Source organism: Salvelinus alpinus, chromosome 1 (assembly GCF_045679555.1).
Source record: "Salvelinus alpinus chromosome 1, SLU_Salpinus.1, whole genome shotgun sequence".
Taxonomy (NCBI): domain Eukaryota; kingdom Metazoa; phylum Chordata; class Actinopteri; order Salmoniformes; family Salmonidae; genus Salvelinus; species Salvelinus alpinus.
Window position 1 is genome coordinate 7034861 of NC_092086.1, and position 26281 is coordinate 7061141.

General features: G+C 38.7%; 1 protein-coding gene across 3 annotated transcripts; it reads right to left on the bottom strand.

Moving 5' to 3' along the window:
* Positions 1–17: 17 nt before the first annotated feature.
* LOC139560771 (uncharacterized) lies at positions 18–13503 on the bottom strand. 3 transcript variants are annotated; one of them, XM_071377938.1, is made up of 4 exons: positions 13203–13503; positions 888–1004; positions 561–645; positions 18–431 (listed from the first exon to the last, which is right to left on the bottom strand). In XM_071377938.1, the coding sequence occupies exons 1-4, from the start codon at positions 13328–13330 to the stop codon at positions 144–146; spliced, it is 618 nt and encodes a 205-aa protein (XP_071234039.1). In that variant the 5' UTR covers positions 13331–13503; the 3' UTR covers positions 18–143. The 3 variants fall into 3 exon arrangements, with proteins under 3 accessions (XP_071234039.1, XP_071234832.1, XP_071235510.1); XM_071378731.1 differs by lacking the exon at positions 888–1004 and adding an exon at positions 7446–7562; XM_071379409.1 differs by lacking the exon at positions 13203–13503 and adding an exon at positions 3219–3389.
* Positions 13504–26281: the final 12778 nt, after the last annotated feature.

Sequence of the window (26281 nt, forward strand, 5' to 3'; positions counted from 1 at the left end):
TATTATTGATGGTATTATTAATGTTGTCTCTCTCTCTAAATGAATCACCACAACACATCCCTGCTGCTACTTGATGAGGTCACTAGGTGTTGTGTTAAGGCTGCTACAATATCATTGAGTTACACAGCTACTTTAGCTGTACTTTAGCTACAGCTTTTAAATGTTATAAAACAGCATTCAACATGAGGCAGACAGATCTTACATTTCTCCAGTGTGTCAGCAAGCTCCGTCTGGTTCATTTTCCTCAGGACGTGCAGTGTGATCTTCAGAGCCCCCTCTCTGGCACTGCTCTCCTGCTTCTCATCTTCAGCATCCACCACTTCCTTATCCTGCTTCTGACTCTCAAAGCCTTCTGGGAGTTCTGGACTAAGAATCCTCTTGAACATCTTCAGCTCGTTCTTCACAAATGTCATAATTTTCTCTTCAAGCAACTGAAATAAATCAAGTAAATAAGTTAAGCAAGAGACTAAATGCTTTCTCATTAACACATTAATGAATGATTGACAGATCAACTTTACTTGAGGTAAACAAAAACAAATGTACATAACAGGACCACATACACTGAATATGGAGGCCAGGTCTGTTTGATGACTCTGGGAAGACTGACCACTGAGAATCTCTGACTCTGATCTCTCCTGTTGGTTTCTGTGGACAAAACATGAGATTACATCTCCTCCAGGGAGTACACACACACACACACATACACACACACACACAGGGAGGGGATGTTGTGTTTGTTTAATATTGTTTTAGGACTATGAAAATGGACAAAATGATTAGCCTATGGATTATGAAAACAACAAAAATAAATGGAAAAATGGGAGAGGAGAAATGACTGGAGACAGTGTTGTTTAACTCACTGACCATGACCCATGAGTTCTTCTTACCTTTGTTCAGTAGAAAAGTCTCCCTCTCTAAAGGATATAGGTTGATCCATAGACTTGTCACTCTTCATGGACACACAGCTGGGTACAGGGGAGGCTGGTCTCTCCTGCTTGATTGGTCTTCAACACAACAGAGATAAACATTACATCTCTCATCTACTCTGAGCTCAGATGGGGAAACAGAAGAAGAGTTTCATTCCAAAACGCTATATATCCATTTTCAGAAATGTTGGTAAATGAAATGTTATTGTTTAAGAAAATATAAAAGAGATTGGTGTGTTTGTTCACGATCTAATCATGGCATGGCATGTTCAATAACAGACATGTATTTGTTTCAAATCTATCACTTGATGGTTTCATTTCAGAGACAAATGTTTTTTTTGCAAGGCATCTATATATCTGCCTCACTCTCACATGTGACCGAACGGCTCGATCTCATGGAGCAAAATATGAAGTTGTGTTTTTTACATTGGATGAAATTAGAGACTGGAAAATTGTATTTTTGTAATTTTATTTAATCAGGTAGGCCAGTTGAGAACAAGTTCTCATTTACAACTGCGACCTGGCCAAGATAAAGCAAAGCAGTGCGACACAAACACAGAGTTACACATGTAATAAACAGACGTACAGTCAACACAATAGAAAAGTCTATATACAGTGTGTGGAAATGGCATGAGGAGGTAAGGCAATAAATAGGCCATGGTAGCGAAGTAATTACAATTTAGCAAATTAAAACTGCAGTGATTTACTGATGGGCTGTGTATAGCTGTAGCGATCGGTAAGCTGCTCAGATAGCTGATATTAAAGTTAGTGAGGGAGATATAAGTCTCCAACTTCAGCGATTTTTGTAATTCGTTCCAGTCATTGGCAGCAGAGAACTGGAAGGAAAGGCGGCCAAAGGAAGTGTTTGCTTTGGGGATGACCAGTGAGATATACCTGCTGGATCGCGTGCTACAGGTGGGTGTTGTTATGGTGACCAGTGAGCTGAGATAAGACGGAGCTTTACCTAGCAAAGACTTATAGATGACCTGGAGCCAGTGGGTCTGGCGACGAATATGTAGCGAGGGCCAGCCGACGAGAGCATACAGGTTGCAGTGGTGGGTGGTATATGGGGATTTGGTGACAAAACGGATGGCACTGATAGCAAACTGGATGCAGTCTGAGTAGAGTGTTGGAGCCTATTTTGTAAATGACATCACCGAAGTCGAGGATCGGTAGGATAGTCAGTTTTACGGTGGTATGTTTGGCAGCGTGAGTGAAGGAGGCTTTGTTGCGAAATAGGAAGCCGATTCTAGATTTAATTTTGGAATGGAGATGCTTAATATGAGTCTGGAAGGAGAGTTTACAGTCTAGCCAGACACCTAGGTATTTGTAGTTGTCCACATATTCTAAGTCAGAACCGTCCAAAGTAGTGATGCCGGGCAGGCGGGCGCGGGCAGCGATTGGTTGAAAAGCATGCATTTAGTTTTAATAGCATTTAAGAGCAGTTGGAGGCCACGGAATGAATGTTGTATGGCATTGAAGCTTGTTTGGAGGTTTGTTAACACTGTCAAGCGTTGCCTGCTTGGGTATTGCAAACCCCATCCCCCTCTCCCTTTCCTCCTTCAACCCATGCTGTGATCACAGAGAGACGTCGCAAATTCCTGAGAATCTCCTCATGGCCAAACAGTATTAAGAGAGAGGGTAAACTTTCAGGACAAAGGAATTCTCTTCCACCTCACAGAACTTGAGGTACGAACATATTTCATATTCCTGCAAAAGTATAAAAGATCGGTGGGGAGTCCAGCTGTTAACATGCCCGTTTGTCCCCACGTGGGGAACTCATGTGAGACTGTGGGACTACATTACCATACCACTGTTTATATAATAACCTCAGATATGAGGTTTACATCTGTTTGTTGTATAAAATGAATGAGTGAGTATGATACTGTTTGTATAATATGATTTTGAACTGTTTAATGAAGAAAAATACAAATCCCTGTTGTATTTGAACTAAATCCAAGGACCCGCCCCTGAGCCAGTTGGGTCAGACATCCAAGGACAGCCCTCTCTGCTCCACAGACCCCGGATTGAGAACCCCTGCAGTACCTCCACAGACCCCGGATTGAGAACCCCTGCAGTACCTCCACAGACCCCGGATTGAGAACCCCTGCAGTACCTCCACAGACCCCGGATTGAGAACCCCTGCAGTACCTCCACAGACCCCGGATTGAGAACCCCTGATTTAGCAGATGCTCTTATCCAGAGAGATTTACAGTAAGTGCATTCATCTTAAGATAGCTAGTTTATTTTGGAAATAAACTTAATAAATTGTTCATAAAATTGTCATCTTACCTCTTAGCTTTGGTGTCATGTCCCCCAGAGAGACTCATTTTAGAGGCAGGGCCCCCCTCCTCTCTCTCCCCAGAGAGACTCATTTTAGAGCACTGACCCCTAAACAGAGATCCAGCATGTTGGTTGTGGTTAACACAGTAACAACTAATAATTGATTGTCAATTGTTCTTATTCATTATCTCTTTGAGAAATAAAACATTTACTAACAGACATATCGAAACAGCCAGGTGATTTAATGCATCACATCAACATGTAGTTGTGACATTTCATCTCCATGGTAACTGTCAATAATAATAATAATGAGTCACTGTTTGTTAAGGTAGTTCTAGACAGTACAGCAACACAAGGCCATGTCTCACACTATTTGTATTCATTAAAAGTAGGCTATTGTAACGGCTTTCCTCTGGATTGAACCAAGGCGCAGCGTTTTGATAAGACATGATAATTTATTAAACAAAACAGACAAAGACGAAAACGAACTATACTTGATATAACTAACAAAACAAAAAACGATGTAGACAGACCTGGACGTAAGAACTTACCTGTAACACAAAGAACGCACGAACAGCGAAATGACTACATAAAAACCGAACGTACAAAATGGAAACAGTCCTGTATGGTGCAACATAGACTGACACAGGAGACAACCACCCACAAACAAACAATGTGAAACCACCTCCCTTAATATGATTCTCAATCAGAGGAGATGAAAACCACCTGCCTCTAATTGAGAACCATATCAGGTACCCATTAACCAACATAGAAACAGAAAACATAGACTGCCCACCCACACTCACGTCCTGACCAACTAACACATACAAAACTAACAGAAAACAGGTCAGGAACGTGACAGCTATTTATTGTCTTTCAATCTGTTCTTTTCTAAATGTATCTGAGAATATAGACAGAAGGGCTGAAACGGACATGATTGATCTGAGGGGGAAATCATTGATCCATTCAGAAAGTTTTTATGCACCAAGTAAGAGATTTTATATTATGTAAAGTAGACTAGGTTATAATGTATAGTAGTGGGTTGTTAGTGATATGTAGATGTTATATTATGTAAAGTAGACTAGGTTATAATGTATAGTAGTGGTTTGTTAGTGATATGTAGATGTTATATTATGTAAAGTAGACTAAGTTATAATGTATAGTAGTGGGTTGTTAGTGATATGTAGATGTTATATTATGTAAAGTAGACTAAGTTATAATGTATAGTAGAGGGTTGTTAGAGATATGTAGATGTTATATTATGTAAAGTAGACTAGGTTATAATGTATAGTAGTGGGTTGTTAGTGATATGTATATGTTATATTATGTAAAGTAGACTAGGTTATAATGTATAATAGAGGGTTGTTAGTGATATGTAGATGTTATATTATGTAAAGTAGACTAGGTTATAATGTATAGTAGTGGGTTGTTAGTGATATGTAAATGTTATATTATGTAAAGTAGACTAGGTTATAATGTATAGTAGTGGGTTGTTAGTGATATGTAGATGTTATATTATGTAAAGTAGACTAGGTTATAATGTATAATAGTGGGTTGTTAGTGATATGTTATATTATGTAAAGTAGACTAGGTTATAATGTATAGTAGTGGGTTGTTAGTGATATGGAGATGTTATATTATGTAAAGTAGACTAGGTTATAATGTATAATAGTGGGTTGTTAGTGATATGTATATGTTATATTATGTAAAGTAGACCAGGTTATAATGTATAGTAGTGGGTTGTTAGTGATATGGAGATGTTATATTATGTAAAGTAGACTAGGTTATAATGTATAATAGCAGTTTGTTAGTGATATGTAGATTGAGGTCTATACCTCAGCTATAACCTACATATCATAGATGACCAGTCTAAACCTGTTCAGGTCAGTTCACATAATGTTATAGTCCTACCAGTAGCAGGACAGAGAATGTACTGTATATAACCTACATATCATAGATGACCAGCCTAAACCTGTTCAGATCAGTTCACATAATGTTATTGGCGAACAGACAGCCATGCAATCTCCATAGACAAACATTAGCAGTAGAATGACCCGTACGGAAGAGCTCAGTGACTTTCAACGTGGCACCGTCATAGGATGCCACCGTTTTAACAAGTCAGTTCATCAAATTCCCTGCTAGAGCTGCCCAGGTCAAATGTGAGTGCTGTTATTGTGAAGTGGAAATATCTAGGACCAAAAACGGCTCAACCGTGAAGTAATAGGCCACACAAGTTCACAGAACGGGCCCGCCGAGTGCAGAAGAGCATTAAAATGGTCTGTCCTCGGTTGCAACACTCACTACCAAGTTCCAAACTGCAACGTCAGCAAAATAACTGTTCGTCGGGAGCTTCATGAAATGGGTTTCCATGACAGAGCAGCCGCACACAAGATCACCATGCGCAATGCCAAGCATCGGCTTGAGTGGTGTAAAGCTCGCTGCCATTGGACTTCGGAGCAGTGGAAATGTGTTCGTTGGAGTTATGAATCACGCTTCACCATCTGGCAGTCCGACGGACTAATCTGGGTTTGGCAGATGGCAGGAAAACGCTACCTGCCCGAATGCATAGTGCCAACTGTAAAGTTTGGTGGAGGAGGAATAATGGTCTGGGGCTGTTTTTCATGGTTCGGGCCCCCTAGTTCTAGTGAAGAGAAATCTTAACGCTACAGCATAAAATAACATTCTAGACGATTCTGTGCTTCCAACTTTGTGGCAACAGTTTGGGGAAGGCCCTTTCCTGTTTCAGCATGACAATGTCCCCATGCACAAAGTGAGGTCCTTACAGAAATGGCTTGTTAAGATTGGTGTGGAAGAACTTGACTGGCCTGTACAGCGCCCTGACCTCATCCCCATCCAACACCTTTGGGATGAATTGGAACGCTGACTGCGAGCCAGGCCTAATCACCCAAAATCAGTGCCCGACCTCCCTAATGCTCTTGTGGCTGAATGGAAGCAAATCCAAGCAGCAATGTTCCCACATCTAGTGGAAAGCCTTCCCAGAAGAGTGGAGGCTGTTGTAGCAGCAAAGGGGGGGGGGGACCAACTCCATATCAATGGCTATGATTTTGGAATGAGACGTTCGACAAGCAGGTGTCTACATACTTTTGGTCATGTTGTATATATAGCCTAATCTAAATCAAATCAAATCAAATAATATAGTGTAATCTAAATCAAGTCAAATGTTATTGGTCACAATGTCTGAGCAGCATAGACTAAGATACAGTAGAATAGTATAGAATACAGTATATACATATGAGATGAGTAATGCAAGATATTTATAGATATTTATAGCCTGGGCCAGATTCTTTTCACAACATTTCCAACAGAGACCATCAGGTTGGTCGGCATGATTAGTGATCATACTGTAGCTCAAACCTACTGTGACTGTTGAATGTCTGACGACGACCTAACTTTATAATAGTTTGTAGCCTACCTACCAGAATCTGCCCGTCTTTCCTTCATATCAACCCGTCTTCTAATGCAGTGGTGTAAAGTACTTCAGTAAAATACATTAAAGTACTGTTTTTGGGGGTATCTGTCCTTTACTATACTATTTATATTTTTAACAACTTTCATAAAGAAAATTATGTACTTTTTACTCCGTACATTTTCCCTGACACCCAAAAGAACTCGTTACGTTTTGAATGCTTAGCAGGACAGGAAAATGGTCCAATTCACACACTTATCAAGAGAACATCCCTGGTCATCCCTACTGCCTCTGATCTGGTGGACTCACTAAACAGAGAACATCCCTGGGCATCCCTACTGCCTCTTATCTGGAGGACTCACTAAACAGAGAACATCCCTGGTCATCCCTACTGCCTCTGATCTGGCAGACTCACTAAACACAAATGCTTTGTTTTTCAATGATGTCTGAGTGTTGGAGTGTGACCCTGGCTATCCATAAATTAAAATAATATGAAATATGACTCTGATCTCTCCTGTTGGTTTCTGTGGACAAAACATGAGATTACATCTCCTCATCCAGGGAGTACACACACACACACACACACACACACACACACACACACACACACACACACACACACACACACACACACACACAGGGAGGGAACGTTGTGTTTGTTTAATATTGTTTTAGGACTATGAAAATGGACAAAAGGATTAGCCTATGGATTATGAAAACAACAACAATAAATGGGAAAATGGGAGAGGAGAAATGACTAGAGACAGTGTTGTTTAACTCACTGACCATGACCCATGAGTTCTTCTTACCTTTGTTCAGTAGAAAAGTCTCCCTCTCTAAACTGTATAGGTTGACTCATAGACTGGTCACTCTTCATGGACACACAGCTGGGTTCAGGGGAGGCTGGTCTCTCCTGCTTGATTGGTCTTCAACACAACAGAGACAAACATTACATCTCTCATCTACTCTGAGCTCAGATGGGGAAACATAAGAAGAGTTTCATTCCAAAACGCTATATATCCATTTTCAGAAATGTTCGTAAATTAGCTTTTATTGTTTAAAGAAATTATGAAAGAGATTGGTGTGTTTTTTCACTATCTAATCATGACACGGGGTTGTTGGGGCGGCAGGGTAGCCTAGTGGTTAGAGCGTTGGACTAGTAACCGAAAGGTTGCAAGTTCAAATCCCCGAGCTGACAAGGTACAAATCTGTCGTTCTGCCCCTGAACAGGCAGTTAACCCACTGTTCCTAGGCCGTCATTGAAAATAAGAATTTGTTCTTAACTGACTTGCCTAGTAAAATAAAGGTAAATAAATAAAATAAATAAATTGTTCAATGACAGACATGTATTTGTTTAAAATCTATCACTTGATGGTTTCATTTCAGAGAGACAAACAATCATGTTTTTTTCTAAATTATTTATATCTGTCAGTAATCTGCCTAATCACTCTAAGAGAAATCAGTAGTACTGCTAGGTTTTACACAGTAATAATATATATATCTGCCTCACTCTAAGAGAAATCAGTAATACTGCTAGGTTTTATACAGTAATAATATATATCTGTCTCACTCTCAGAGAAATCAGTAGTACTGCTAGGTTTTACACAGTAATAATATATATCTGCCTCACTCTCAGAGAAATCAGTAGTACTGCTAGGTTTTACACAGTAATAATATATATATCTGCCTCACTCTAAGAGAAATCAGTAATACTGCTAGGTTTTATACAGTAATAATATATATCTGTCTCACTCTCAGAGAAATCAGTAGTACTGCTAGGTTTTACACAGTAATAATATATATCTGCCTCACTCTCAGAGAAATCAGTAGTACTGCTAGGTTTTACACAGTAATAATATATATATCTGCCTCACTCTAAGAGAAATCAGTAATACTGCTAGGTTTTATACAGTAATAATATATATCTGTCTCACTCTCAGAGAAATCAGTAGTACTGCTAGGTTTTACACAGTAATAATATATATCTGCCTCACTCTCAGAGAAATCAGTAGTACTGCTAGGTTTTACACAGTAATAATATATATCTGCCTCACTCTCAGAGAAATCAGTAGTACTGCTAGGTTTTACACAGTAATAATATATATCTGCCTCACTCTCAGAGAAATCAGTAGTACTGCTAGGTTTTATACAGTAATAATATATATCTGCCTCACTCTCAGAGAAATCAGTAGTACTGCTAGGTTTTACACAGTAATAATATATATCTGCCTCACTCTCAGAGAAATCAGTAGGACTGCTAGGTTTTACACAGTAATAATATATATCTGCCTCACTCAGAGAAATCAGTAGTACTGCTAGGTTTTACACAGTAATAATATATATCTGCCTCACTCTCAGAGAAATCAGTAGTACTGCTAGGTTTTACACAGTGAAATGTGACAGACCGGCTCGATTCGGTCTTATGTAGCAACATTTGAAATTGTGTTTTTTACATTGGATAAAAGTAGAGACTCAGAGGTAGAAAATGGTATATCATACACTACAGTTGAGGAACAACGGGAAAGTAATTCTGCTTTGAACATTGATAAACTTTGTAACCTCACTTTTATGAAAATGGCTTTTGTATGTTTTGGTACCTACTGGAGAGCTCTTCTTTGTCTACAGGGCTGTTACTTTGGCAGATAATGTCACTCATCTAAATAAGTATGTTTTCACATATATAATTAACTAAATGTATGATGTTTTGGTTTATGTCAGTTTCATTGTTTGTTAAGCAATATATCGTTATTTTATGGTTGTAAGTGGTAAAATGAACTAGAAAATGTTATGTTTTGCAATTCTGAGTAATTACTACTTCAGTAAGGAATTACACATTATTCAGTACTACTGCAGTTGCTAAATAATTCCAATAGATGGCAGCATAAGACCACAAATGACATTTCAGAAGATTAGTTTAGTTTTCTCCCTGGATACACCACCACTCCCCCTCACAGGAAAACTCCTGTATGGCTCTTTCTATCCCTTTCCACACTGCTAACGCAAGAGGAAGGACTGAAAAAGCATTTAACAGATTAATGTGAAGTAATACAATGATGATTCATGTTTATTATTACATGTTTTTATGCTCATGTTTGAAATTATACTTCATCAATACAAAGATTATCAATAATCCTGAACATTAATTCAGTCATCTCTGGTCGAGAAAAACTTATTTTCCAGGTACATTCACTGTCAAATGCATCGACCTGCTCTGCCTTCTCTTGCTAGTAGTCTGCACCGGTAAAAAGCTGGTGTCGTCACTCTGCCTTCTCCAGGGGCATGTTGAGGTAAATTTACTAACCTGGAGGGTTGAATTATGTAATTTATTGGTGGGCTGGAAGACGCACTCTTGTCTTTTCTATTCCGAGGTTGTTTACTCGCAATATCAGATATTAAAATTATTTTTTTATAATGCATGTATAGTAAGGTTGAGGTTCTGACTCGTGATAATAATACGGTTCAATACCTGCTATAGTCACTATTGTTTTCCCATTAGCAACACAGCCCTAATATTAGATATATAGCTAACTAAAGTAATGAGTGACCATTTTAGAAAATCATGGGACATATAGTCTGTGGTTGCATGCTATTGTATGTCAATCATATTGCTGCTTGTATCCTTTAACTGATGCTTCATGGTCTTATGCCTCCATCTATTGGAAATATTTAGCAATTAAAAGGTATTAATTCACGTACAGACATTGGGGAGGGAGCTGAGAATAAAGTGTATTTTTCTCAATAATTCCTTAGATCAGTCTCAAACCTGCCCCACCTATCCCATTCCAGTTGCTGGACTTTCACATAGAGGTTACCAGGTCACCCAGTTCAAACCACATTTGAAAAATGAACTTATTGTGAATAGGGGGCGCTGTTTTCACATTGGGAAAAGATTGTGCCCAATTTAAACGGCCTCGTACTCTATTCTAGATCGTACAATATGCATATTATTATTACTATTGGATATAAAACACTCTCAATTTTCTACAACTGTTTGAATTATATCTGTGAGTAAAACAGAACTCATTTGGCAGCAAACTTCCAGACAGGAAGTGAAAAATCTGAAAACGATGCTCTGTTCCAGGGCCTGCCTATTCAATTGCCTAATATCTATGGATTTGCATGCACTGCATACGCCTTCAACTAAATGTCAACAGGCAGTGGAAGGTGGAATGGAGTGTCTAGCTTGATCTGAGGTCGAACAAGAGCTCTTGGAGTGGGAGGTCTGGAAATTTCTTTGTCTTCTCTGGCGCGCGAAGTACATCGACATTGGCTTCTGAAAAGCGTTCGGTATACACGGTGGATATCTCCGGCTCTGATTTTATTTGATAGATGTGATAAAAACATCATAAAGTAGTTTTTTTCAAACGAGTTGTATCAGTTTATTCTACGTTTATTGCGACTTTTGGAATTTTCCTTTCTTTGCGTCAGGAGAAGATGGGCATGTTCGCGCCACATGGCTAGCTAAGGTTGCTAATTCGACAGGAGAAAAGGACATTCTAAAACCAAACAACGATTTATTCTGGACCTAGGACTCCTTGTACAAGATTCTGATGGAAGCTCAGCAAAAGTAAGAACAATTTATGATGTTATTTCGTATTTCTGTGGAAAATGTTGAGTCCTATTTTCCGCCCTTTTTGCGGGCGCTGTTTCGCTATAACGTAAGCTGTTTGTTATGGTAAAGTTATTTTAAAAAATCTAACACGGCGGTTGCATTAATAACTAGTGTATCTTTCATTTGCTGTCCAACATATATTTTTTAGTAAAGTTTATGATGAGTTCTTTGGTCAGATTAGGTGAGTGTCCAAAATATCTCCGGACAATTTGGTGAATCGATGCTACATATTAACAATGTATAACCACGGTTTGCAGCTCAAAATATGCAAATTTTCAAAACAAAACATAAGTTTATTGTATAACCTGATGTTATAAGACTGTCATCTGATGAAGTTGGTCAAGGTTAGTGATTCATTTTATATATTTTGCTGGTTTTTGCGATCTCTACCTTTTGCTGCTGATAAATGCATTTGTGTGTTTGGCTATTGTGGTAAGCTAATATAATGCTATATTGTGTTTTCGCTGTAAAACACTTAAAAAATCGGAAATGTTGGCTGGATTCACAAGATGTTTATCTTTCATTTGCTGTACACCATGTATTTTTCATAAATGTTTTATGATGAGTATTTAGGTATTTCACGTTGCTCTCTGTAATTATTCTGGCTGCTTTGGTGATATTTTTGATGGTAGCTGCAATGTAAAACTATGATTTATACCTCAAATATGCAAATTTTCGAACAAAACATAAATTTATTGTATAACATGTTATAAGACTGTCATCTGATGAAGTTGTTTCTTGGTTAGTGACTAATTATATCTCTATTTGGTCGGTTTTGTGATTGCTACCTATGCGGTAGAAAAATGGTGGAAATATGCGGTTGAGTCTTTTGCTATTGTGGTTAGCTAATAGAAATACATATTGTGTTTTCGCTGTTAAACATTTTAAAAATCGGAAATGATGGCTGGATTCACAAGATGTTTATCTTTCATTTGCTGTATTGGACTTGTGATTTTATGAAAATTATATTATATGATATCCCTGTCGCGTTAGGCTAGGCTATGCTAGTCAACTTTTTTGATGGGGGGGGGTCCCGGATCCAGGAGAGAGAAGCGGTAGAGGTTTTAAACTAATGTGTCTTATTTATCAATTGTTCTGCCTTGCAATAATAAATATAATAAAATAATAACAAAACAATAAAAGCAAAATGCAGACAGGTTTTGATTAACAAAATAATCAAATTGCTGTTTGGTACTATAAATCTATTTACTAACATAATATTATTGCTAAAACAGTTTCTAAAAGTGTTCAAGGCTACCCTACCCTAGAATTAGGGTTAATAAGGGTTAAAATAGGTTATACCTAGGACTAGGGGTTAAGGCTAAAATAGGTTATACGTAGGGTTAGAGTTTCTGTAAAGCACTTTGTGACATCTGCTGATGTAAAAAGGGCTTTATAAATACATTTGATTGATTGTTAGGTTCAGGGTTTTTAAATGTAATGTAAAAGGCAAAAAACAGTTTGTGTTTATAGCTCTCTTGCTCCTCCCTGTGGCCTTCTGTGGGAACTACATAACTAATTCGCAACACCTGCTTGGCTCATAATCTGAGGTAGCAACTGCGTCAGATCTACAAATCAATGAGCTAGACCCATCCATTTGGTTCGCAACTCAGTGAACCTGCGCAGCATTCACTCAATCCGATGCCAACAAACGAAGATTTCGATGCATATCAAATTACCCAGCAGCCATTTAGAAACAAGATGTCATAAAAAATTAATTATCTCATTTCAAAAATGTATTGTGGCTGTTTAAATCGTCCACATCTTGAAAAAGAGGACAGTAATAATAGTAATAATAATTTAATAATGATATACCCATCTAAAATATATTAACTGATAATCTGAGAACAGTAATATTGAAGGTACCCATAAGCAACCATTTCTGATGAAAAAACAAATGTGATGCATTTTGGAAATAAACTCTTAATAATTATTTCAAAAATTGTCATCTCACCTCTTAGCTTTGGTGTCATGTTCCCCAGAGAGACTCATTTTAGAGGCAGGGCCCCCCTCCTCTCTCTCCCCAGAGAGACTCATTTTAGAGGCAGGGCCCCCCTCCTCTCTCTCCCCAGAGAGACTCATTTTAGAGCACTGACCCCTAAACAGAGATCCAACATGTTGGTTGTGGTTAACACAGTAATTCTTTAATGTCAATTGTTATCATTTATTAATGATCTCTTATGAAACATTTACTAACAGACATATCGAAACAGTCAGGTGATTTAATGCAATCACATGAACATGTAGTTGTGAAATGATATCTCCATGGTAACTGTCAAAATATGAATAATAATAATAAGTCACTATTTGTTAAGGTAGTTCTAGACAGTACAGCAACAATAATAATAATAATAAGTCACTATTTGTTAAGGTAGTTATAGACAGTACAGCAACAATAATAATAACAATAATAATAATAAGTCACTGTTTGTTAAGGTAGTTATAGACAGTACAGCAACAATAATAATAATAATAATAATAAGTCACTGTTTGTTAAGGTAGTTATAGACAGTACAGCAACAATAATAATAATAATAATAATAATAAGTCACTGTTTGTTAAGGTAGTTATAGACAGTACAGCAACAACAATAATAATAATAATAATAATAATAATAATAATAATAATAAGTCACTGTTTGTTAAGGTAGTTATAGACAGTACAGCAACAACAATAATAATAATAATAATAATAATAATAATAATAATAAGTCACTGTTTGTTAAGGTAGTTATAAACAGTACAGCAACAACAATAATAATAATAATAATAATAATAATAAGTCACTGTTTGTTAAGGTAGTTCTAGACAGTACAGCAACAACAATAATAATAATAATAATAATAATAATAATAATAAGTCACTGTTTGTTAAAGTAGTTATAGACAGTACAGCAACAATAATAATAATAATAATAAGTCACTGTTTGTTAAGGTAGTTATAGACAGTACAGCAACAATAATAATAATAATAAGTCACTGTTTGTTAAGGTAGTTCTAGACAGTACAGCAACAATAATAATAATAATAAAAATTATAATATTAATAAGTCACTGTTTGTTAAGGTAGTTATAGACAGTACAGCAACAATAATAATAATAATAATAATAATAATAATGATAAGTCACTGTTTGTTAAGGTAGTTATAGACAGTACAGCAACACAAGGCCATGTCTCACACTTATTTGTATTAATTAAAAGTAGGCTATTTATTGTCTTTCAATCTGTTATTTTCTAAATGTATCTGAGAATATAGACAGAATGGATAAAACTGGAGTGATTGATCTGAGGTGGAAATCATTGATCCATTCAGAAAGGTTTTTTGCAACAAGTAAGAGATGTTATATTATGTAAAGTAGACTAGGTTATAATGTATAGTAGTGGGTTGTTAGTGATATGTAGATGTTATATTATGTAAAGTACACTAGGTTATAATGTATAGTAGTGGTTTGTTAGTGATATGTAGATGTTATATTATGTAAAGTAGACTAGGTTATAATGTATAGTAGAGGGTTGTTAGTGATATGTAGATGTTATATTATGTAAAGTAGGCTAGGTTATAATGTATAGTAGTGGTTTGTTAGTGATATGTAGATGTTATATTATGTAAAGTAGACTAGGTTATAATGTATAGTAGTGGGTTGTTAGTGATATGTAGATGTTATATTATGTAAAGTAGACTAGGTTATAATGTATAGTAGTGGGTTGTTAGTGATATGTAGATGTTATATTATGTAAAGTAGACTAGGTTATAATGTATAGTACTGGGTTGTTAGTGATATATAGATGTTATATTATGTAAAGTGGACTAGGTTATAATGTATAATAGTGGGTTGTTAGTGATATGTAGATGTTATATTATGTAAAGTAGACTAGGTTATAATGTATAATAGCAGTTTGTTAGTGATATGCAGATCAAGGTCTATACCTGAGCTATAGCCTACATATCATAGATGACCAGCCTAAACCTGTTCAGATCAGTTCACATAATGTTATAGTCCTACCAGTAGCAGGACAGAGAATGTACTGTATATAACCTACATATCATAGATGACCAGCCTAAACCTGTTCAGGTCAGTACACATAACGTTATAGGCCTACCAGTAGCAGGACAGAGAACGTACTGTATATAACCTACATATCATAGATGACCAGTCTAAACCTGTTCAGGTCAGTTCACATAATGTTATAGTCCTACCAGTAGCAGGACAGACCTAGTCCTACCAGTAGCAGGACAGACCTAGTCCTATCAGTAGCAGGACAGACCTAGTCCTACCAGTAGCAGGACAGACCTAGTCCTACCAGTAGCAGGACAGACCTAGGCCTACCAGTAGCAGGACAGACCTAGTCCTACCAGTAGCAGGACAGGCCTAGTCCTACCAGTAGCAGGACAGACCTAGTCCTACCAGTAGCAGGACAGACCTAGGCCGAGGCCTGATATTTTCTGCAACATTTCCAACAGAGACCATCAGGTTTGTCAACAAGAGTGATCATAGCTCAAACCTACTCTGACTATTGAATGCCTGACGTCGACCTAACCTTATAATAGTTTGTAGGTAGCCTAGACCTACAGTACGAGAGTCTGCCTGTATTTCCTACATACCAACGCATCTATCCGTCATCTAATGTTACCGAGACATGTGCTACACACTTCCTTTCACATTCATATGAGGAAATCACATCACTTCTGACAGTCACTGTTGCAGCTGCCTGTTTTCTTGTAGATGAAGTAGCTTTCACAGGCAACTCATTCAACCAAGGTAAACAACAGTAAATAAAAGATGTAAAATGGTCAAAAGTGAATCCTGATATAGCCATATATACATTAGAGAGAGCGATGTTGCTACAGATGTTGGATCTTAATTTGAGCCAGTTTGCTACATCAGGAAAATAATCCTGCAGCAACAGGACCTTTTAATAATTATGTGGATTATAATTAAACATTTTAAAATGGAAAAGTGGAATTTATCATCTTTAGAAACATTTTATAAAGCTAAAAAACACTCAAACGCACCTCACGTTTTTGTTTTCCTGCAACATGGTGGTCAAATTTAGATCCTACATCTGTATAGAGATGATGTCTTTATCTGAATAAGGCAGTTTGAGTTATTATCAATAACGTTGCAACTGTTAGCTGCTGTAAACCTCTGGGATGTTATAGACCCCTTATCTGAGCAGTTTCTTTCCCCATGCTGTGGCCCTCTCCAACTGGTCCATAGAGACTAAAGGACTATGCTGTGGCCCTCTCCAACTGGTCCATAGAGACTAAAGGACTATGCACTTTACGCTGCACACCACATCAAGCCATCACTGAACTGTACACTAAGTAACTGAACTATAATGCATTAACTCTCTGTTAATCTCTCATAGATATATTTATACTGATACTGTAAATGTGGGCAACTACTGTATATATCAACTGTATGTCCACTGTACTGTATATTTGTATTTATGTATTTATTTCACCTTTATTTAACCAGGTAGGCAAGTTGAGAACAAGTTCTCATTTACAACTGCGACCTGGCCAAGATAAAGCAAAGCAGTTCGACACATACAACAACACAGAGTTACACATGGAGGAAAACAAACATACAGTCAATAATACAGTAGAAAAATAAGTCTATATACAATGTGAGCAAATGACGTGAGATAAGGGAGGTAAAGGCAAAAAAGGCCATGGTGGCGAGGTAAATACAATATAGCAAGTAAAACACTGGAATGATAGATTTGCAGTGGAAGAATGTGCAAAGTAAAGATAGAAATAATGGGGTGCAAAGGAGCAAAATAAATAAATAAATACAGTAGGGGGAGAGGTAGTTGTGTGGGCTAAATTATAGATGGGCTATGTACAGGTGCAGTAATCTGTGAGCTGCTCTGACAGCTGGTGCTTAAAGATAGTGAGGGAGAAAAGTGTTTCCAGTTTCAGAGATTTTTGTAGTTCGTTCCAGTCATTGGCAGCAGAGAACTGGAAGGAGAGGCCAAAGGAAGAATTGGTTTTGGGGGTGACCAGAGAGATATACCTGCTGGAGCGCGTGTTACAGGTGAGTGCTGCTATGGTGACTAGCGAGCTGAGATAAGGGGTGACTTTACCTAGCAGGGTCTTGTAGATGACCTGGAGCCAGTGGGTTTGGCGATGAGTATGAAGCGAGGGCCAGCCAACGAGAGCGTACAGGTCGCAGTGGTGGGTAGTATATGGGGCTTTGGTGACAAAACAGATGGCACTGTGATAGACTGCATCCAATTTATTGAGTAGGGTATTGGAGGCTATTTTGTAAATGACATCGCCGAAGTCGAGGTAGAGGTGGATCAGAGACTCACCAGCAGCAAGAGCGACATCATTGATATATACAGAGAAGAGAGTCGGTCCAAGAATTGAACCCTGTGGCACCCCCATAGAGACTGCCAGAGGCCCGGACAACAGGCCCTCCGATTTGACACACTGAACTCTATCAGAGAAGTAGTTGGTGAACCAGGCGAGGCAATCATTTGAGAAACCAAGGCTATCGAGTCTGCTGATGAGGATGTGGTGATTGACAGAGTCGAAAGCCTTGGCCAGGTCAATGAATACGGCTGCACAGTATTGCTTCTTATCGATGGCAGTTAGGATATCGTTTAGGACCTTGAGCGTGGCTGAGGTGCGCCCATGACCAGCTCTGAAACCAGATTGCATAGCGGAGAAGGTATGGTGGGATTCGAAATGGTCGGTAATCTGTTTATTGACTTGGCTTTCGAAGACCTTAGAAAGGTAGGGTAGGATAGATATAGGTCTGTAGCAGATTGGGTCAAGAGTGTCCCCCCCTTTGAAGAGGGGGATGACTGCAGCTGCTTTCCAATCTTTAGGGAATCTCAGACGACACAAAAGAGAGGTTGAACAGGCTAGTAATAGGGGTTGCAACAATTTCGGCAGATCATTTTAGAAAGAAAGTGTCCAGATTGTCTAGCCCGGCTGATTTGTAGGGGTCCAGATTTTGCAGCTCTTTCAGAACAACAGCTGACTGGATTTGGGAGACGGAGAAATGGGGAAGGCTTGGGCGAGTTGCTGTGGGGGGTGTAGTGCTGTTGACCGGGGTAGGGGTAGCCAGGTGGAAAGCATGGCCAGCCGTAGAAAAATGCTTATTGAAATTCTCAATTATAGTGGATTTATCGGTGGTGACAGTGTTTCCTGTCCTCAGTGCAGTGGGCAGCTGGGAGGAGGTGTTCTCCAAGGTGTTCTCCTTATTCTCCATGGACTTTACAGTGTCCCAGAACTTTTATGAGTTTGTGTTGCAGGAAGCAAATTTCTGCTTGAAAAAGTTAGCCTTGGCTTTTCTAACTGCCTGTGTATATTGGTTGGTTAAGGGCAGTCAGGTCTGGAGAGAACCAAGGGCTATATCTGTTCCTGGTTCTACATTTTTTTAATGGGGCATGCTTATTTAAGATGGTGAGGAAGGCATTTAAAAATAAAATAACCAGGCATCCTCTACTGACGGGATGAGATCAATGTCCTTCCAGGATACCCCGGCCAGGTTGATTAGAAAGGCCTGCTTGCTGAAGTGTTTCAGGGAGCGTTTGACAGTGATGAGTGGAGGTCGTTTGACCGCTGACCCATTACGGATGCAGACAATGAGGCAGTGATCGCTGAGATCTTAGTTGAAAACAGCAGAGGTGTATTTAGAGGGCAAGTTGGTTAGGATGATATCTATGAGGGTGCCCGTGTTTACGGCTTTGGGGTGGTACCTGGTAGGTTCATTGATAATTTGTGTGAGATTGAGGGCATCAAGCTTAGATTGTAGGATGGCTGGGGTGTTAAGCATGTTCCAGTTTAGGTCGCCTAGCAGCACGAGCTCTGAGATAGATGGGGGGCAATCAGTTCACATATGGTGTCCAGAGCACAGCTGGGGCAGAGGGTGGTCTATAGCAGGCGGCAACAGTGAGAGACTTGTTTTTAGAGAGGTGGATTTTTAATAGTAGAATTTCAAATTGCTTGGGTACAGACCTGGATAGTAGGACAGAACTCTGCAGGCTATCTCTACAGTAGATTGCAACACCGCCCCCTTTGGCCGTTCTATCTTGTCTGAAAATGTTGTAGTTAGGAATGGAGATTTCAGAAGTTTTGGTGGTCTTCCTAAGCCAGGATTCAGACACGGCTAGAGCATCTGGGTTGGCAGAGTGTGCTAAAGCAGTGAACAAAACAAACTTAGGGAGGAGGCTTCTAATGTTAACATGCATGAAACCAAGGCTATTACGGTTACAGAAGTCATCAAAAGAGAGCGCCTGGGGATTAGGAGTGGAGCTAGGCACTGCAGGGCCTGGATTCACCTCTACATCACCAGAGGAACCGAGGAGGAGTAGGATAAGGGTACGGCTAAAAGCTATGAGAATTAGTCGTCTAGAACGTCCGGAACAGAGAGTAAAAGGAGGTTTCTGGGGGCGATAAAATATCTTCAAGGTATAATGTACAGACAAAGGTATGGTAGAATGTGAATACAGTGGAGGTAAACCTAGGAATTGAGTGATGATGAGAGAGATATTGTCTCTAGAAACATCATTGAAACCAGGTGATGTCATTGCATGTGTGAGTGGTGGAACTGAAAGGTTGGATAAGGTATAATGAGCAGAGCTAGAGGCTCTACAGTGAAATAAGCCAATAAACACTAAACAGAACAGCAATGGACAAGGCATATTGACATTAAGGAGAGGCATGCTTAGTCGAGTGATCATAAGGGTCCAGTGAGTAGTGAGGTTGGTTGGGGTCACGGCGATTCAGACAGCTAGCCGGGCCATCGGTAGCTAGCTAGCATAGGATGGAAGTCTGATTTTAGCCACCTCGTGCGTTTCCGACGGTACTTTAGTGGGGTTCCGTGTGGTAAAGGGGATCAATCCAATTGGCAAAATAGATATAGTTATAGTGACCCAAGAAAAATTGTCCGATAGACTTATTCAGATAGCGGCCGATAAGGCAGCTAACGATTAGCGGGCCACAGATGGGCATTCAGGTAACGTCGCGACGGAGGGGCCAGTTGGATAACTCCCTCGGGCAGATAACGTCGGTAGTCCAGTCGTGAAGGCCCGGTGGGGTTCCGCATTGGCAGTAAAACGGGTCCGGATAGGTGATTGTAGGCCAGGAGTGGCTGATGGAACTCTTCAGCTGGCTAGCTCCGTAATAATTAATGTTTGCTCGGGGATCGATGTAAGCCAATAGTCACACGGATAGCAGCTAGCTAGCTGCGAGATCCAGGTGTAAATGTCCAGAGCTTGCGGTTGAAATCCGGGGACATGGAGAAAAATAGGTCCGGTATGTTCTGGTCTGAGTCGCATTGTACAAAACTGGCGATAGATTTTCGAGCTAAAGGAATAGCTGATGACCACAAACCGTGGTTAGCTGAATACTAACGTTAGCCAGTAAACTGGCTAGCTTCTGGCTAGGTTCTGGTCAGCTTCTGGCTAGCTTCTGGCTAGCTTCTGGTTAGCTTCTGGTTAGCTTCTGGTTAGCTTCTGGTTAGCTTCTATTGTGAATTTCAGATTAGAGGTCAATAATACTTTTTTAAAATAATTGGTGAGGCGGGTTGCAGGAGAGTTTTGAAGTTGAGTTTTTGGAATATAAAATATATAAAATATATGCGAAGAAAGATGTAAATATATATATATATACGGGACACGACAAGACGAGGACAAAGGACGTCTGACTGCTATGCCATCTTGGGACATGAAACTGTATATCCACTGTACTGTATATCAACTGTACTGTAAATCAACTGTATATCCACTGTGTAGTCACTGTACTGTATATCAACTGTATAGCCACTGTAGTGTATATCAACTGTATATCCACTGTACTGTATATCAACTGTATAGCCACTGTACTGTATATCCACTCTACTGTATATCAACTGTATAGCCACTGTACTGTATATCCACTGTACTGTATATCAACTGTATATCCACTGTACTGTATATCAACTGTATATCCACTGTACTGTATGTCAACTGTATAGCCACTGTACTGTATATCAACTGTATATCCACTGTACTGTATGTCAACTGTATAGCCACTGTACTATATATATGTATATCCACTGTTCATTCTCTTATATAGTTGATGTCGGAAGTTTACATACACTTAGGTTGGAGTCATTAAAACTCGTTTTTCAACCACTCCACAAATTTCTTGTGAGCAAACTATAGTTTTGGCAAGTCGGTCAGGACATCTACTTTGTGCATGACACAAGTCATTTTTCCAACAATTGTTTACAGACAGATTATTTCACTTATAATTCACTGTATCACAATTCCAGTGGGTCAGAAGTTCACATACACTAAGTTGACTGTGACTTTAAACATCTTGGAACGTTCCAGAAAATGATGTCATAGCTTTAGAATCTTCAGATAGGCTAATTGACATCATTTGAGTCAATAGGAGGTGTACCTGTGGATGTATTTCAAGGCCTACCTTCAAACTCAGTGCCTCTTTGCTTGACATCATGGGAAAATCAAAAGAAATCAGCCAAGACCTCAGAAAAAAAATTGTAGAGCTCCACAAGTCTGGTTCATCCTTGGGAACAATTTCCAAACGCCTGAAGGTACCATGTTCATCTGTACAAACAATAGTACACAAGTATAAACACCATAGGACCACGCAGCCGTCATACCTCTCAGGAAGGAAAGGCCTTTTTTCTCCTAGAGATGAACATACTTTGGTGCGAAAAGTGCAAATCAATCCCAGAACAACAGCAAAGGACCTTGTGAAGATGCTGGAGGAAACAGGTACAAACGTATCTATATCCACAGTAAAACGAGTCCTAAATCGACATAACCTGAATGGCCGCTCAGCAAGGAATAAGCCTCTGCTCCAAAACCGCCATAAAAAAGCCAGACTACGGTTTGCAACTTCACATGGAGACAAAGATCGGACTTTTTGGAGAAATGATGAAACAAAAATAGAACTGTTTGGCCATAATGACCATCATTATGTTTGGAGGAAAAAGGGGGAGCCTTGCAAGCCGAAGAACCCCATCCCAACCGTGAAGCACAGGGGTGGCAGCATCATGTTGTGGGGGTGCTTTGCTGCAGGAAGGGCTGGTGCACTTCACAAAATAGATGGCATCATGAGGAAAGAAAATTATGTGGATATATTGAAGCAACATCTCAAGACATCAGTCAGGAACTTAAAGCTTTGTCGCAAATGTGTCTTCCAAATGGACAATGACCCCAAGCATACTTCCAAAGTTGTGTCAAAGTGGCTTAAGGACAACAAAGTCAAGGTATTGGAGTGGCCATCACAAAGCCCTGACCTCAATCCTATAGAACATTTGTGGGAAGAGCTGAAAAAACGTTTGCTAGCAGGTCTACAAACTTGACTCTTGTTACACCAGCTCTGTCAGGAGGAATGGGCCAAATTTCACCCAACTTATTGTGGGAAGCTTGTGGAAGGCTACCCAAAACGTTTGACCCAAGTTAAACAATTTAAAGGCAATGCTACCAAATACTATTTGAGTGTATGTAAACTTCTGACCCACTGGGAATGTGATGAAAGAAATAAAAGCTGAAATAAATCATTCTCTCTACTATTATTCTGACATTTCCCATTCTTAAAATAAAGTGGTGATCCTAACTGACCTAAGACAGGGAATTTCTACTAGGATTCGGTGTCAGGAACTGTGAAAAACTGAGTTTTAATGTATTTGGCTAAGGTGTATGTAAACTTCCGACTTCAACTGTAGCTATATGCTCACTCTACCTAGTTGTGTATAATGTTGTACGGAAACTTTGAGTAAACTCTTCTGCCTGTATTCTCTCTCTAAATGTTGTCTATCACTAGCAGTACCATATAAACTTATAATATATGTTTATAACATATAAATGTGTATTTGAGGTTTAAAAAGGCTTCTGAAGTTTGTAATTTTCACTTAGAAATGTCAGACTTGAGTTTTCCTCATGAAAAATGTATCAACCCCTCCAATAATGTCCATTAATTATAATTCACATAATGATTCACATTTCCTGTTGCTGCAGGAATATTTTCCTGCTGTAGTAAACTGACTCAAATTAAGATCCTACGTGCAAATGTGCTTGGTGAATAAAAGTTATTGTGATTCTACAAAGGTTGAGTCTCTAGGTTCCCTTGCTGCTCTGGATAAATAGTGAAATAGTTCTCATAGTGATTTAAACTAGGACTGGTTATCTCCCAACTCTGAGACTGGGAATGGTTATCTCCCAACTCTGAGACTGGGACTGGTTATCTCCCAACTCTGAGACAGGGACTGGTTATCTCCCAACTCTGAGCCCAGAAGACACCTCTAAATCAACACATACTGATATTATTCTAAAATACTTTCCCTCATATTACTGTGTCTCTTTGTTCAACGTATGTCGGGCAGCCTATGCTATTAATATTGTAGCAAACAGTGGGGCAGGGCAGTGAACCCAGGTCGCTGGCGTAAAAGGCAAACACCCTATGCATCGCAGCAATAGTGTTAACCCAGTATCAGTATAAATAGTGTTGACCCAGTATCAGTATAAATAGTGTTAACCCAGTATCAGTATAAATAGTGTTAACCCAGTATCAGTATAAATAGGGTTAACACAGTATCAATAGGGTTAACATAGTATCAGCATCAATAGTGTTAACACAGTATCAGTATAAATAGTGTTAACCCAGTATCAGTATAAATAGGGTTAACCCAGAATCAGTATAAATAGGGTTAACACAGTATCAATAGGGTTAACCCAGTATCAGTATAAACAGGGTTAACCCAGTATCAGTATAAACAGGGTTAACCCAGTATCAGTATAAATAGGGTTAACCCAGTATCAGTATAAATAGTGATAACCCAGTATCAGTATCAATAGGGTTAACCCAGTATCAGTATACACAGGGTTAACCCAGTATCAGTATAAATAGTGTTAACCCAGTATCAGTATACACAGGGTTAACCCAGTATCAGTATACACAGGGTTAACCCAGTATCAGTATAAATAGTGTTACCCCAGTATCAGTATACAAAGGGTTAACCCAGTATCAGTATAAATAGTGTTAACCCAGTATCAGTATAAACAGTGTTAACCCAGTATCAGTATAAATAGTGTTAACCCAGTATCAGTATACACAGGGTTAACCCAGTATCAGTATACACAGGGTTAACCCAGTATCAGTATAAATAGTGTTACCCCAGTATCAGTATACACAGGGTTAACCCAGTATCAGTATAAATAGTGTTAACCCAGTATCAGTATAAATAGGGTTAACCCAGTATCAGCATCAGTATCAGTACCAATACAGTTAACCCAGTATCAGTATAAATAGGGTTAACCCAGTATCAGTACCAATATAGTTAACCCAGTATCAGCATCAATAGTGTTAACCCAGTTTTAGTATCAATAGTGTTAACCCAGTATCAGTATAAAAAGTGTTAACCCAGTATCAGTATAAATAGTGTTAACCCAGTATCAGTATAAATAGGGTTAACCCAGTATCAGTATAAATAGTGTTAACCCAGTATCAGTATAAATAGTGTTAACCCAGTATCAGTATAAATAGGGTTAACCCAGTATCAGTATCAATAGTGTTAACCCAGTTTTAGTATCAATAGTGTTAACCCAGTATCAGTATAAATAGTGTTAACCCAGTATCAGTATAAATGGGGTTAACCCAGTATCAGTATAAACAGGGCTAACCCAGTATCAGTACCAATACAGTTAACCCGGTATCAGTATAAACAGTGTTAACCCAGTATCAGTATACACAGGGTTAACCCAGTATCAGTATACACAGGGTTAACCCAGTATCAGTATAAATAGTGTTACCCCAGTATCAGTATACACAGGGTTAACCCAGTATCAGTATAAATAGTGTTAACCCAGTATCAGTATAAATAGGGTTAACCCAGTATCAGCATCAGTATCAGTACCAATACAGTTAACCCAGTATCAGTATAAATAGGGTTAACCCAGTATCAGTACCAATATAGTTAACCCAGTATCAGCATCAATAGTGTTAACCCAGTTTTAGTATCAATAGTGTTAACCCAGTATCAGTATAAAAAGTGTTAACCCAGTATCAGTATAAATAGTGTTAACCCAGTATCAGTATAAATAGGGTTAACCCAGTATCAGTATAAATAGTGTTAACCCAGTATCAGTATAAATAGTGTTAACCCAGTATCAGTATAAATAGGGTTAACCCAGTATCAGTATCAATAGTGTTAACCCAGTTTTAGTATCAATAGTGTTAACCCAGTATCAGTATAAATAGTGTTAACCCAGTATCAGTATAAATGGGGTTAACCCAGTATCAGTATAAACAGGGCTAACCCAGTATCAGTACCAATACAGTTAACCCGGTATCAGTATAAACAGGGTTAACCCAGAATCAGTATAAATAGGGTTAACCCAGTATCAGTATAGATAGTGTTAACCCAGTATCAGTACCAATAGGGTTAACCCAGTATCAGTATAAATAGTGTTAACCCAGTTTTAGTATCAATAGTGTTAACCCAGTATCAGTATAAATAGTGTTAACCCAGTATCAGTATAAATAGGGTTAACCCAGTATCAGTATCAATAGGGTTAACCCAGTATCAGTATAAATAGTGTTAACCCAGTATCAGTATAGATAGTGTTAACCCAGTATCAATACCAATACAGTTAACCCAGTATCAGTATAAATAGGTTTAACCCAGTATCAGTACCAATACAGTTAACCCGGTATCAGTATAAACAGGGTTAACACAGTATCAGTATAAATAGGGTTAACACAGTATCAGCATAAACAGGGTTAACCCAGTATCAGCATAAACAGGGTTAACCCAGTATCAGCATAAACAGGGTTAACCCAGTATCAGTATGAATAGGGTTAACCCAGTATCAGCATAAATAGTGTTAACCCAGTATCAGTATAGATAGTGTTAACCCAGTATCAGTACCAATACAGTTAACCCAGTATCAGTATAAATAGGGTTAACCCAGTATCAGTACCAATACAGTTAACCCGGTATCAGTATAAACAGGGTTAACCCAGTATCAGTATAAATAGGGTTAACCCAGTATCAGTATAAATA

What these genes read in the sequence shown, in the direction of transcription:
- LOC139560771 (XM_071377938.1), bottom strand. Translation starts at nt 13,330, where the DNA reads ATGAGTCTCTCTGGGGAGAGAGAGGAGGGGGGCCCTGCCTCTAAAATG. An exon ending in CATGACACCAAAGCTAAGAG is followed by an intron (nt 1,005 to 13,202) that starts GTGAGATGACAA and finishes GTTGTGTTGAAG; the next exon opens with ACCAATCAAGCAGGAGAGAC. An exon ending in GACTTTTCTACTGAACAAAG is followed by an intron (nt 646 to 887) that starts GTAAGAAGAACT and finishes TTTTGTCCACAG; the next exon opens with AAACCAACAGGAGAGATCAG.